This window comes from Acipenser ruthenus, chromosome 42 (assembly GCF_902713425.1).
Source record: "Acipenser ruthenus chromosome 42, fAciRut3.2 maternal haplotype, whole genome shotgun sequence".
NCBI lineage: Eukaryota > Metazoa > Chordata > Actinopteri > Acipenseriformes > Acipenseridae > Acipenser > Acipenser ruthenus.
In genome coordinates, this window is record NC_081230.1 from 7907244 (window position 1) to 7919683 (window position 12440).

The window sequence follows — 12440 nt, forward strand, 5'->3', positions numbered from 1 at the left end:
CCAGACTGTCCTAGTCTACACAGAGTCATATGATAACCCTAACTAAGTCTACACCTTTATTTGGTCTGAATTATTTGCCACTCAAAAATATTAAGACAAACCCACAAACCCCCAGAAGTGACGGGCAAGTGCTTTAACCTATAGCGCCACCTAGATGAAGCTAGCATTTTAACAGCTGTAACCACATGCATATTTGGTGCCAGCTCTAGCACTAAGAAAAGCCTTTGCTGTGGTCCCTGTTGGAGTTAGTGAAGGTCTCTGTGCTCTAGGTTGTGTGGTAATCACCCACAATGTATTTTTTTCCCTCTGGGTCAGGCCCTCCTGTTGTTTTCAATCTGCGTTTCCATGGCAGCTGGAGTTGCTAGAATCTTCCCAGGGGGTGTTGCCATGGAAATGGCCGCACAAGTGCGTGCGCTGGGCTTCTTAGTCTCAGTGTGCTGATTCGGCATATTATGGTCAAAATGACCTTAGCTAAAAATATTACTGAAGAATGAAGTAAGTTAAAAACATACTATCACTGCAACATCCATTGGCTGTTCATAATCATCATGGCCTACATGTAAAAATATAATAGTGACAGGCAGACAGATAGAGAGACAGACAGATTCATACATCCCCAGATTGTGGTAATCTCTGGTAACCAAGATTGATCGCAATTGGATAAGTTTTAGATATACCTTTTTAAAAGTGTACTATAGTAAATGCATTGCAGAGTCTGATAAGGAATAGTATAACATAGGCAAGCATTGTAAAGCCCAGAGAGGTATAAAGGGGTTTGAAAGACATGGCAAATCCTGGTAAAGTAAGGTCAATTCACAGTATACCCATAGCAAGATTACTGTGCACATTTACAGGGTAAACTTTTATAAGAGTAATCATGTAAGTGAAACATATATAAAGACAGACAGATGCCTCACCAGATTCTCATCAAATAATGAAGCCCTAACCAAGTTTCCTTGCTGCTATTTTTGCTGGTGCTTTTTAGTGTTGGAAATGAAGATTTTAGTGTGGATATCCTGGGAGACAGGATGAGTTGCTAGCTATAGTACGTCTATCTTGTGATCTTCAGGTGCAGTTTGTTAAGATTATTTCAGCACGTTCTTTGGCACTGAGAATCCACTCTTGCTGTCTAATTGCTGTGACTGCAGATTGCTGTTGGATTGAAAGCAAGTCTGGAACAGATTTCAGCACCTGGACAGCTCCCAGCTGAATTAACAAGAACACTATAGCAAGACAGGATTTAAGACAACTTTCTGATGCCCGAGGCTGAAGTTAATGTGCCCCCTCTGGTGGGGTGCATGTCCCTGATTTATACAGATCTAGTGGAGGTACATAAGAGAACTGCTTATCCAATGGTAATGAGGCTTGCTTAGGACAGTAGCACTACCTATTGAGAGGATACAGAAAATAATTTTACATTTGTTCATTACATTTCTTATTGGATAACTGCTGTCTAAGACCTAGGCAAGCACATGAGATATTAGTGTGACAGTAAAGTCTATTAAAATGACTGGTTTACAGTATCTCAAGATACATGTAAAAATGTATGACATACAGAGGGATGGATATACAGACAGAGAGACGCCTCCATATTTCCGCACCATCTGAGACACTCAACAACTTATTCTAAATAATGCTAATACCACATTTAATCACAATAGTGGTTTTCCAGACGTATGGATGATGTAAAATATAACTCCACTGTATCCCACTTTATCATTAGCCCCCTGTGTCACCCAGCCTCTGTTTTCTGATCAGTATGGTATTGTGGAGGTATAGCCAGAGAGGATCTCGGTCCCTGCAGAGTTATGTGATGATTGCCTTTCCACTGCAGCACAAGACTGGGACTGCTTCCAGCAGACGTGAATCTGAGATAGGCAGGAGACCAGAGAGGCTGGACCAGACTGCAGCATCTTCCCCCTGCATGCTCAGTTAAAGGAGTGACTACCCAGGCTGTAACAGGGTCGCAACTAATGCAATATCGCCATTAATCTTACCTGTAGATCTGACCTCTAAAGAGGTTAGCATTACCAGCAACACAGTGGGTTTGGAATAAATATTGCACAGTGCAGTACAGCAAGTCTGATCTGTGCTCTTACTGGGGCTGCTAAGAGGTCACTTTATTTTAAGGGGTAAGTTTAAGATTAAACAGTTTGTATTTAGCAGCGTTGTATTTTTAATGCCGACTTTTGAAACTTATGTACTGTACACTGTAGCACCATTCTACCATTGGAGCTTCCTCTTGCCACTTTAGTGCATAACCATTGGATTGACAGTAACGGCATTGCCACTGAAGATTATTTTCTCCAAATTTAAATAGCAAAATAGTCTCCTAGTGTCTGCAGGCTTTTTTTTGGTTTGTTGTTCTTTTATTTATGATTTCTGTTTCCAAGCCCCTGATTACTTTAATATAAAGCTACCGTCATTAAAATAATGGATCCAGAGGCTGTATCCTTAGCAATGCTAGGTGATGCATCAAAGTTAAAGTGATTGTGGTTAACAGCAAATTTAAAAAAAATGCTCTATCAAGGTCTCAAATGTGCTGTTTTGAAAGTCATTTTAAAAATGACATCTGGTTAAGTTAAAGGAAGTTCTCAGTTTGCTTGCCTTGTCTTCCAGGAAGTTCATTATTCTTGCACTTCCTGGGTCATTTTATCTCGAATGTGCTTTCAGGGGCAAAGCATCTTACTGGCTACAAAGCATGTCAGTCATTGCGGAAAGCAGATGGTTGATTGCTATTAAAGCTGTCACCAAAATTAATATTCTGTTAATGCAAAAGTGTGAGCATTGCATGGCAGGTGTTCTTAATTCACCTGTATATCAAGTAGGAGTTTGCTGATTAAATGTAATGATAGTGCAGAAAGATTTAAACAAACCCTCAATTAAAAACAGTACTGTTTCTCGGCACAGAGTAAGAGGAGGTTGCTAGGCAGTTGCTATGTGCTTAAGTTAATCGATGCTTGCTGGATATTTCCACATATATTTGCAGAGACACCCAATAACACTGTCAATCTTCCAGATTGCATTACTGTGTAATTGTGCAAATAGGCAATCTGGTAAAAGCTGTCTTTGTGAAAATGCAGTCTCTCATTTTGGTTTTGCATGGCATCTCTGTGTCCAAGTATGTGTTGCTTTGACTATAAATACTATTTGCAGTAACAGTTCAGTTCTTCTGTGTGACAATTCGTTTTTTTAATCTTGCAATGTGCTCTTGGATTCTCAGAGCTTGACATGTGCCATGATGCAGGACTGAGATTCTAATGAGGGGGTCAGAATGTACATCTGTGAGCTATGGTACACAAATCCTTTTAGCCCTAGCCATCTGTTTCACCTCCGCAGTGCCTTTTGATGTGAGACAAAGAGCATCACGGTTTAAGTGCTCCTTTGTGTCGTCCAGCAGAAGCAGTTCTTCTTATTGAAACAAGCCCTGTAGTCAGGTCAATATGACTCAATATTAACCCAAGGACATTTGCAGATCAAGCGTCATTCAGCAATGTCTGTTGGAATAACCCAGCTATGATATGATTTAGGGCCAAAGTGTTTATCCTGCCTTTTAATGAACTCCTATTTGTTTTTGCATTTTAGTTTCGTAACTATCATTTTGTTTAAAGCACTGGTGCAATGGTACCCCAAATATTATCAGTTTACTAGCAATGTAGAATGGCTGTGTGGGCCACTTTTGTTCTTCATTTTACCCCGGTGGTGAATGCCAGGACTGCCAATTCAACATGGCATGGTTCTTGGCAGCCACCAAATGTTCATATTTTTTATAGAAATGCAACTGTAACACAATAGAAAAAGTGCAGCAGGCTTGTTCCTTTGCTGTAGGTCACATGGTTGGAGAAAGACCGCAGGAGTGAATCAGTGCAATAACCTATAACCTCTGCAACAGAAGGAAAGGGTGGCCAGGAGTGACCTAGCTAGTTGTCACTAGTCCTTTTAAAATAGTTTTTCCACCTAGACATTTCCTCAGACTGTGAGAAGCGAGTGCATTGCAAATCTTGCTATCCTTGTCTGCCTGTGTCACGTTATTGACTGAGAAAGCTAACTCGGATCCATTAGATGAAAGGGTTAATCCCTGAGGTTTTAAAATCCTTTTTCCCAGCCTCCGTTTCCACTGCGTCGTTTGATCCCTTGTCACTGCACAGTTTCACTGCATTTTCTACACGTCATAACAACCAGTCACCACTGCTGAGCTTATGAGAGCCCTGTCATCTGGCAGGATGAGTTGGGATGTGATTGTCTTTAATATAATTCTCTCCTATGTGTGCAGTTCCTCCCTGATACTGTATTTGTGCAGTGTTTCCCATGCTTTCTCCAAGGTTATACTATGCTACCATAGTTTACCCTGGTTTGCCATGTTGTTTAATATGCTTTACCTTACCCCGCTATTCTTCACAATGCTTACATATGCTTTACCATGCTTTCACTGTGCTTTATTACACTTTACTATGGGAGACTTTTATAGGGGCTCCGTCGGTCTGTCCACTGTTGCCACGGTGATTGGGCCCTGTCTAGTTTTCCAGGAATCTGTCTGTTTTCTTCTGACCGGCAGTAATCACCAGACAGAGCTGCCCACACCAGGCAAGAAACCAGGTGGTCTGTGCTGATAACTGTAGGCCTGTCAGAATGCATTTGCTTGAATTTCTGTCTTCTTTTTGTATTTATCGCGATGGATATTTTGGTAAAACGTAGACGGCCACACCGGAGACTGGGAAAGAAAGAAAGAAAGATCTCAATGTATCCACAGAGTAGGGCCAGCACAAGCTAAAATATTCTACTATTGGCCCAAATGTGATCATACTTTTCTACAACAGATAGCAATCAGTAATCAAATGCACATTTACCATCATATATATATATATATATTTTTTTACTTGGCAGTGGGGTTGAAACCTACCACCAGAAACCTCAGTTTGAGTCTGTATGCTGTTCGCTCAATCTCTTCTTGCTCCGGTTTCTCTGCCTAACCAGTCTTTGCACCCTGTGTTCTCTTTACAGGGCAAGTCGTATGTGTTTGATAAAGTGTTCCCAACTAACACCACTCAGGAACAAGTTTACAACACCTGTGCCAAGCAGATCGTCAAAGGTGAGGGAAGAGGGCATGCAAATGCGTCAGTCTGCTTTATTCAGTCATGCTTTAGATTCTTTTCAAGAAACATCAGGATTCAATGACATATATTCTCAAGTATTCAACACATTTATATTTTTCTGCTTTAGTAAATATTGTTTAATTGTGAAATATCTTGTAAATAATTGCAAACAACAAAACTGAACAGAAATGTCCAGGATCAATACACAGAAGACTGGAGCCATGTTGTTTGAGTACCATCCGGCTTTTAGTGCTCCCATTCCGAACTTTATGGGAAATCTATCCCAGTTGAGCCAAAATGATACAAAGCGAACAAGAGAAATGCATTAACAACAAATCAAATATTTCATAGCATGAGTAGCTCTATACTGTAAATGCATTTTTTTATATCCCATTCTGATAAACCAACTAAGGTTTAATATTTATGCTTTTAAGATGCTTTGGAGTTTATTTCAGCACTAAAGGTAGACATATGTGTGTATATATATATATATATATATACACACATTTGACTCATTTAGAAAATAATTCGAACATTACCTAGATGATTGGTGTGCTACACTTCATTATCTTTCACACACAGTACTGTAGCAGCTGTTCAACTATATGGGTGACTTAAAGAGAGCTTTAAGGATGGCAGCAGTATTGTGTTTCTGATCTCCGCTCCATATTAAATCTGCTGCAGTCTACCTAAATTATTGACAACACTTCCTGAGGCTAGTAAAATGATTAGGAAATGCAAAATAATTCAAAGAAAACACTCCACCACAACCATATCTGAAATGTGCCTGCAAGTATTTTTTTTTTTTGCAGTGGTTTGGTAGTTTTGTATGATCCATTTTGGAGAAGTGTTATATCATCTAGATTTGGACACATTGCCCTTATTATCAACCACATTACCCCATCCCGTGCAACCCATGCGATAAAAAAGGACAATTACCAAAGTAATACAATTCATTACTTAATAGCAAGTACTAAAATGTAGTTACTGAGAAGTTACATTTGTTACCAATCTCCATATATTTAATCAAATTCATATTTTCTCTTTCCTGAGTCATTTTGGCAGCTCATAGCTCAATAACTCCCTTTTATTTATTTTTTGATCCCGTCATCTACAATAATAAGACACACAACCCCTTCGGGTACACAAGGAATTGAGCGGTTGTTCAAATGGCTTCTTCTTAAAATACATTCGACTCAAGCATCACGAGGAGGAAACTGACCATTTGGATGACCGGATCCAACCTGTCAGTACATTTGAATCCCTGTTTTGTGCATCTCATTGCAAAAATAAGGAAGTTAGCATCATTTTATCTGTGGGACACATATGTCCCTTGTAACATGTTCCTGTTTTTTTCTTGTTCTGTAGATGTTCTTGGGGGCTACAATGGGACCATCTTTGCCTATGGACAGACTTCCTCAGGAAAAACCCACACCATGGAGGTGAGATTTCATTGCTGCAGTGAAGCACCTCCAACACAATAACAAAGAGAGCAGCGATTCTCATAATGCTAAATGATCTCAATAGCATACACCCCCTGCCACAGCCAGTAACAGCTTCTGATATTCTTGATTACTTATTATAAAAAGTTTTTTTTTAAGGTATATGTAAAAACAGGTTTGTTTCTCATCAGAGATGGAAACTCCTGTTGCATAGCCGTTTCCCCCATTCCAGTTTTTAAAATGATTCCGATTAGCCACAGTGTATAGTTACAGTAAGAAGCTCAGGTCTTATTAAACTCATAGTAACACCAGGAATGGATCAAACTGCTATGCAACGGGAGTCTTATTTTGTTCCCTGCTCATACATGATTTGTAAATTGCCAGTATTGTGATGTATGTAAAAACCGGGACTGTTTTATTTCACAGTCATGATTTGCAGTGTAGTTAATGCCCCTGTATTGTGATATCTGTAGAGCTCTCAGGTGCTGAGGTTTGCTTCTTGTTTCAGGGGAAGCTGCACGATGGTCAGCAGATGGGGATCATTCCCAGAATCGCCCAGGATATCTTTAACCACATCTTCGCTATGGACGAGAACCTTGAGTTTCATATTAAGGTAGGCACAGATTTCCCTTTGACTCCCATGTGGCCTGTCATCCTGAAATCAGATCAGAGATACTGAGGCTTCATAGAGCCAGATACAGTTTGTATTTCTTAAGTGTCTTACATGCAAACATTCCAAGACGCTGCGTGCAGAACCCCATTCTACAGTGACACATTGTAACAGTGAAAACATTTCTTGGCTTGTTTCGTAGGATGACAGTAAATCTAATCAAAGTGAATGATTTCATCCTGTTTCGCTTTTTTTTATTATTGCAGGTCTCTTACTTCGAAATCTACATGGACAAAATAAGGGATCTTCTGGATGGTAGGTTCCTTTATGCTTCTGAAACCAGGATCCAACAACAAATCTCAGATCTGCTAGCACATGCGAAACAGTGTATAGTCCACTGTTAACAGTGATATGGGACGTCACGCAGTCTTAATGTCTCTTTTCAGTTACCAAGACCAACCTGGCTGTCCATGAGGACAAGAACAGAGTCCCGTATGTTAAGGTAAGGTCTCTTCATCTCAATATACAGTAAAATAGCCTCAAAATACCCTATAAAGAAGGCATCAACTTAAGTAGACTGGTCCCACTGTGCTGTAACGATAAAGCCATTATTTAATGTATTAAAATAAGATCATTATGATATAACTGCCCTTTCTGTAATAACATCAAATTACAGTTATTTAGATTTTTGCATGCCTCTTAAACTGGCAGAAATTAAGGGGCATTTTCAACTTATTAAGAGCAAGTGGATCCACTCTGTAGTTCTTCAGCGAATGACGTCAGTGTTTGTACTTGTTTCACCAGGGCTGCACCGAACGGTTCGTCTCAAGCCCAGATGAAGTGATGGATGTGATTGACGAGGGCAAAGCCAATCGCCACGTTGCTGTCACAAGTGAGTCCCGCCCCTTGTAGCCAAATTCCTTCCTGTTTGGCCAAAAAGCTACTGAACTTCTGCAAGTGGTCTTCTTCTCAAATTACTAAACGTAGTATTTAGATGTATACCTTTCTCTTCCTTCCTGTCTCTCCCCACCTCCCTCACCTCTCTCTTCCCTAAACCTTTCCCATTTTCCGATTTCCCCTTCGCTCCCACCTCTCCCCGCTCTCCCCAGACATGAACGAGCACAGCTCCCGCAGTCACAGCATCTTCCTGATCAACATCAAGCAGGAGCACGTGGAGACGGAGCAGAAACTGAGCGGGAAGCTCTACCTTGTGGATCTGGCTGGGAGTGAGAAGGTGAGGAAGAGGAATAGCAACACTGTAGCGCTTTAGAACAGCGAGTAGAAATGACCAGGCCGAGGATGAAAGTCTGAGTAAAACTGTGAACCTCTTAGCTATTGTGAGGACTCGCCGCTCGGGGGTCGCGATGAGGGGTACGTGACGGTCATCCATCAGCGGGAGGTTCGGCTGCAGGGTCGATGAGAGGCCACAAACACACACTTCAGGGAATTCATCTTAAGACTTTTATTGTGTCTCATGAGTTATACATAACTCAGTCCCCTTCTGAAGGAGTATCGTTCCTATACATTCCGCCATTTACATTGAACTCTCCCTCGCATTAGAATCTTGCTTTACCTTTAGTCTCTCACACCAGATACTATATGTATTAAAGTTACAGCACTCAAAACATAATAATGGAATCGTCACACTATGACTTTGGCAGTGGGAGCAAGTCTGTCTTGGGGATTATAGTAACATACCCAGGAGGTTCAATTGTTTTGTGGTGTCCTGTGACAGGTTAGCAAGACTGGAGCTGAAGGATCAGTCCTTGATGAAGCCAAAAACATCAACAAGTCCCTGTCCTCTCTGGGGAATGTCATTTCAGCGCTGGCCGAGGGAACCGTGAGTTCATTGGATTTATTATATTTATTATTAGTTTAACCAAGAATTTGTGCATCACCCTATAGAATGAAGTAATTTTGCTTCATAAAGTCGAATGAAACTTGCTGAATAACGTTAACATATTGAATTGCACACCGCTTTGTAGTTTTCCCACATAACGAAAAACTGACAAAAATGGGAAAATGTGATATTTCGAAATCTAGCATGAAATAATGTATGGCTTCCGGTAAACTTTTTTTGTGATAAACTATGTTCATATAGCCATAGCTGTGCGCTGACTTTGTATAGAGCTTTTCAATTGAAGTGGTTAAATATAAATATAAAATATAAAAGGTGATCGAAGTAGAAAGAGCATGTAATAGGATGTGAAACACATAAGAAATTAATTATTCAATGCATGGAAATTATATAAAATCTCTGACTGTTTCCCATTTGTCCCTTTTTTCAGAAAACCCACGTGCCTTACCGGGACAGTAAGATGACCCGAATCCTCCAGGACTCTTTGGGGGGCAATTGCCGGACCACCATGTTTATCTGCTGCTCCCCGTCCAGCTACAACGAGGCTGAGACCAAGTCAACTCTCATGTTTGGACAGAGGTGAATGCAATGACTTCATAAAGAGGACCTCGCTTCAGCCCAAAATCAGATCTTTTTAATGTTTGACTGTGTGGGGCTCGAAAATGGAGGTCAAACGTACTCATTTTGTCTAGTTTAGCACCCCTCTCTCAAATTTGGTTCAGGTTTGGGGTACTGATTTTTATTAGGCATATATTTAGAAGTGAACTCTTGACCGCTCTACAAAGCCAATTTCCAGTTGAATTCTGGGAAGGATGAGATGCCACAAACACACAGTCACACAGCGTTTCAAGGAATTCAACTGGACACTTTTATTAGATCTCATGATTTATACATAACTCGGCTCCCTTCTGAAGCACTATCAATCCTATACACACATAGGAGTTGGTCTGTACATTCTCCAGTTGAATTCTGGGAAGGAAAAGCTACATGCAGGGCGCACCAAGAAACAAGGTCCATAGTGAACCAGGGAAGCAAAATTCAGGTTCCACTTTCTGTTGATAAAACCCTGAATCCCGCTTCCTCTCCCCCTCTAAGAGCCAAGACCATCAGGAACACAGCCTGTTTGAATCTGGAGCTGACCGCCGAACAGTGGAAGAAGAAGTTCGAGAAGGAGAAGGAGAAGAACAAGACGCTGAAGGAGACCATCCAGAAACTGGAGGCTGAACTGAACCGCTGGCGCAACGGTGAGTAGGCTGACACGCTTGTAACGGGTCTCCTCCCAGCGGCTCATGAGTTCACTTTACTGGCATCAGCATCAGACCCATACTTCCCTCTCCACCACAGGGCTGGCTCTTCAGTTGAATGGTAAGAAGCTCGTCTCTGAACCAGGTGGCCTTTCCCCTTCAATTCAATTGGATGAGGTGCCAGTTCATTAGACAGTGTACACTGTAGAAACAAGGGCTGGAATTTCTATCAGTCTGTACCTTTTAAAATCAGATGGGCGATTTTCATTTGTAGACTGTGTGCTTTGGAGAGGTGTGTGTGTGTGAGTATATATATCTATATTACATATATAATATATATAATATAGGAGTTACAATATATATCGATGTTAGGAGCATCAACAATTTACTCAAAGCCTCCACTATTATAACAACTTTAACTGTTATTAATACATCTTAGCCTGGGTGAGAAGAAACCAAGCTTGTCATTTAGTAATCTTTAATTCACATTGATCATAATCTTCAAAAACTTGTAACTAGCTAAGCTAAGCCGAGTTTCACTTCTTTCAATGGCCAATAAGAAAACCACTATTGTGTCTCATGAGTCTGCCATGTAGCCCATATAATAAACCCAAATTAAACACCTGGTAGCGTTGGGATGGCAGAAGCTTTGTTTTCAAGCTCTGTTTCCTGGTTTTCTTCTCAGGAGAGAATGTTCCGGAGACGGAGCAGCTGAGCAACAGTCCAGGGAAGGTGGACGTGAACGACGAGACCCCTGTCAATGACAACGCCTCTTCCATCGTGGTGCGCATCTCCGAGGAGGAGCGCCAGAAATACGAGGAAGAAATCCGTAAACTTTACAAGCAGCTCGACGACAAGGTAACCACGGCGACAAGACCTCTTTTATTTTTATTTATTTATTTGGCAGATGCCTTTATCCAAGGCGACCTACATGGGCAGTACAGGGTTACAATGCAAAATTAATATTTAAATACAGTATCGTTTGCAGCAAGTGCAAATAATACTACTAAAATGTTACATGTAATGTATGTAATCGGATTACATTTTTCAGTTACTTGTGACTCCTTTTTCAGATAGGTAACAAAATATTTATTATTGTTTGTCTCTGAACAGCTAGATGCTGTGGTAGGTTGTGGGAAGGCAATTTTATTCAATACATTATTGATTTCCCTGGAGACAAAAATAACACTGTCTAATATTGCATCTTCAGATCTGTTTTGTATGGTCTTTCTTAGGGGAAATGTTGAATCTCCCTGTTATGAATTTAACATATATTGAGGTGTGTGAGTGTAAGGGCAATGCATGATGCAGAGGAGCAGATGCTGATTTTGCTGTTCAAATGTCAGTAATGCTCAGGCAATACATTTCTCAAAGAGATGAGTGGAAATAGTAACTGATGGTTTCCAGCCAGTCTGACAAGTGTGTATGTGTGTGTGTGTGTGTGTGTGTGTTTCCTCTGTTCCAGGATGATGAAATTAATCAACACAGCCAGCTAGTTGAGAAACTGAAGGAGCAGATGCTGGACCAGGATGAGGTAAAGACCGCCACAGCTGTCTGCCTTCTCCTGCCCTTCCTCCCTCCCTCCCTCCTTCACTGCCTCTCTTCCATTCCTTGCTTCTCCCTTTCTCCCATCCTCCCTACCTCTCGCCCACACTCTCCCTGCCTCCCTCCCATCCTCCCTAGCCCTCTCTCTCCCCTGCCCCTCACTGTATCTCCCCTCTCCCTTCTTGCTCAATATCTCTCCCCTCTCTCTCTCTCTCTCTCTCACTGTCTCCTCTCTCTCTCTCTCTCTCTCTCAATATCTCTCCCCTCTCTCTCTCTCCCCCTCTCTCTCTCTCTCTCTCTCTCAATATCTCTCTCTCTCTCTCTCTCTCTCTCTCTCTCTCTCTCTCAGCTCCTGGCCTCCACTCGCGGTGACCAGGAGAAGGTGCAGACGGAGCTGGGCCGGCTGCAGACGGAGAACGACTCAGCGAAGGACGAGGTGAAGGAGGTGCTGCAGGCCCTGGAGGAGCTGGCTGTGAACTACGATCAGAAATCCGTGGAGGTGGAGGAGAGGAACCTGCAGAACAAGCTGCTGGCCGACGAGCTGGCCCAGAAGATGGTGAGAGAGTAATCCTACACTCTGGTGTGACCGAGTGTTGAAAGCTGTAATCCCACACTATGGCATGACCGAGTGTTGAATGCTGCGTTATC

General features: G+C 41.6%; 1 protein-coding gene across 3 annotated transcripts in view; it reads left to right on the forward strand.

Moving 5' to 3' along the window:
* LOC117401036 (kinesin heavy chain) overlaps positions 1-12440 on the forward strand; it is a 42715-nt gene that overhangs the window by 10753 nt on the left and 19522 nt on the right. For all 3 annotated transcript variants that reach the window (XM_059011512.1, XM_059011514.1, XM_059011513.1), the window contains exons 2-14: positions 5002-5089; positions 6462-6535; positions 7044-7148; positions 7412-7460; positions 7592-7647; positions 7950-8037; positions 8255-8379; positions 8881-8985; positions 9434-9582; positions 10099-10247; positions 10933-11105; positions 11713-11781; positions 12142-12348. In XM_059011512.1, the coding sequence (XP_058867495.1) occupies positions 5002-5089; positions 6462-6535; positions 7044-7148; positions 7412-7460; positions 7592-7647; positions 7950-8037; positions 8255-8379; positions 8881-8985; positions 9434-9582; positions 10099-10247; positions 10933-11105; positions 11713-11781; positions 12142-12348 (1437 nt within the window). The remainder of the gene's footprint in view (positions 1-5001; positions 5090-6461; positions 6536-7043; positions 7149-7411; positions 7461-7591; positions 7648-7949; positions 8038-8254; positions 8380-8880; positions 8986-9433; positions 9583-10098; positions 10248-10932; positions 11106-11712; positions 11782-12141; positions 12349-12440) is intronic.